At 32.8% G+C, this 2,430-nt stretch overlaps 1 protein-coding gene across 1 annotated transcript in view; it reads right to left on the bottom strand.

The window, feature by feature from the left end:
• Nucleotides 1-1,396: 1,396 nt before the first annotated feature.
• The window catches only part of LOC113230942 (putative mediator of RNA polymerase II transcription subunit 26), a 2,419-nt gene continuing 1,385 nt past the window's right edge, over nt 1,397-2,430 (bottom strand). The window contains exon 4 of the mRNA XM_026465051.1: nt 1,397-1,653. Coding sequence (XP_026320836.1) covers nt 1,397-1,653 — 257 coding nt within the window. The remainder of the gene's footprint in view (nt 1,654-2,430) is intronic.

Below are 2,430 nucleotides of genomic sequence, written 5' to 3'. Positions count from 1 at the left end.
TAAGTACATGATATACATATTTCAAATGGTCTTAATTTCGTTTGTAAAAAAATAAATTCTGAAATAAAGCCGGTGTCCCTGCCTCTCGAAAATGAACCGTATCAGAACGGAAAAAGTTTGAATTCGAGCTGAGATCTACTCTTAATTTCTGTTGCTGTTGAAATAAAAAAATATTTATTTTTTCCGTTTCTTTAATAATGAATTTCACATAATATTACAGGAACAAAGCACTTTTCTGATACAAAACAATTATTGGACTAGCCTCCCTCAACGTACCAATACATACATATACAAAGTCTAAACAATCTAAAGACTTTATGGTCTGTGCGCCATAAAAAGCAAAATATTTAAATTAATTAACCACATTATTGTTGTTTTTTTGAAGTTAACAAAATTGGCATCAACTTTTTTGATTGATATAAAATTTAGGAGAACTCATAAGTTCTTTAGATTGAATAAAGCTATCCGCTTCTACCAAGGCCATAACCTAAAATGCACCTACGTAAAGAACAAAAGGTGTTGCGAGGACCTTAATGTACGTATAGACAATTAATTTTTAATTTATTGTTTAAAAATTCTAGGCTGATTGCCTTACGACTCCACCTAGCGTTAATCTATGGCCTGTAATTTGAGATTGTGTAATTAGAATTGATGAAATGACGTTTTGACTTTTAGGTTGTCAAATTTGAAATTTTGTTGCAATACGGCTTACCTATTACTGTTCCTCGCGTCTCATTACTTTGATATAATCTTATTTGTTCTATAGATACAATACGGCGTTTTCTGCCAGCCTGAAATAATATCGCTTTACTTCTGTTTTAGTTGTCTCATAAGTTATTTGTTTTTCCAGTTTGATTGTTTTCCTTATTCTATTGAATACCCAAACTTTCTCCTTTGCGTCTTTTCTATACTAGTCCAATAGTTTAAAATGATTTTTGGTTATATTATATTTTTGTTTAATCGTATTTAGTGCTTGGAAGTTTAATTGCGTTTTATTGGCCAATAATAAACAAAAGTCTATTCGTTTTTCTTTTTGCTGTAGGAATATTTTTTTTTTGCTGTAAGAGCGTTTTTGAGAGTTTTTCATTAAAGTTTTTCATTAAGTTGCTCACTCATGGTATTTAACTTTATGCAAAATTATTGAATTTCAATAATAGCTAACTTTTCCGACGACATCACAAAATATTTCCTATTTTCAAAAAGGAACTTTCTTTTTCTTTTTCTTTTTCTTTTTTGTTGTTTTATGTTGCTTACTCTTGCAGTTACAGACTCTTTGTTCATACCACGCGTAACACATGAATACCTAATTAAAATCATAACGTCTTCTCTTTATGTTTGTACCACCTTCAAACAATTTAACAATTTTGCGCAACCAAACTTCAAAGTATGCAACAAATTATTGATGATTATTTTCATATACAGCAGCTGGAGCTACATAAGCTTGTGGCTGTTCCTGTTGATAACCTTCATCTTGTCGATGTTGGTAGTCTTGACCTTGTTGATTTAATTGTAAATATTGTTGACTATCTTCTTGCGGAGATTGGTACTGAACTTCATACTGCTGGTTTTGGTGATGGACAGCTTGAATTTGTTGTTGATCAACTTGGGTTTGGTGATAAACTTGAGGCTGATTCTCCTGTGGCCGGTATTTACCTGGAAGTAAATGAACGAAATAGAGATTTTAAATAATTTATTTAAACCGTGATATAGTTATATAGATGTAGTCCTTTTTGAATTGCATGATCTTAATGTTTATATTATTATTCATTTATTAGCAGTAGAGCTCGTTGAGAAAGAGTTCATCCAGGGAAGTACTTCCACTTTACCTATTTCAGCCGCCAAGAAGTAATGTTAGCATTAAACGTTCCGGTTTTGAAAAGTAAGGGTGCTGGTGAAAATACAGGCACATAGGACTTGTCAACTTATGCCTCATGGTGACGGGCGCAGTGGCAGTGCCCCTCAGATATTATTCTTGCATTTAAAGCTCTGATTGGCACTGCAACTGTTATAGCCTGTCGTGTAATTCTATATATATAATAATAATAATAATAATAAATTTCTTTATTTCGGACTAAGTCCATGAGGGTTAGTAACCAAACACTTAAAAATAGGGTTAGTATTACAAATTGCTTATTTTACAATTTATTATTATAGGCCACAAAACCAATGTGCATCCTAGACCAGTGATCTAGGAAGCAACCCTGTACACGGTTTGCAATTATACTCAGGAGGCTGTTATCGCCGCCCCGAATCCTGCGCAACGAAGAAGCCGCCCTTTTTCGCATGATAGCTGAAAAGCCATCTAAGCGAGTCACGGCGAACATTCCCGATGCACTGCAAAATCGAGGCAGCTTCAACAGCATCCTGAATAATCCTGTATATGTATATATATATATATATATATATATATATATATATATATATATATAT

This window comes from Hyposmocoma kahamanoa, unplaced genomic scaffold, assembly GCF_003589595.1.
Source record: "Hyposmocoma kahamanoa isolate Upper Pololo Valley unplaced genomic scaffold, ASM358959v1 64, whole genome shotgun sequence".
In the NCBI taxonomy this organism is placed as follows: Eukaryota; Metazoa; Arthropoda; class Insecta; order Lepidoptera; family Cosmopterigidae; genus Hyposmocoma; species Hyposmocoma kahamanoa.
This window is presented reverse-complemented; position numbering and strand designations above follow the sequence as displayed.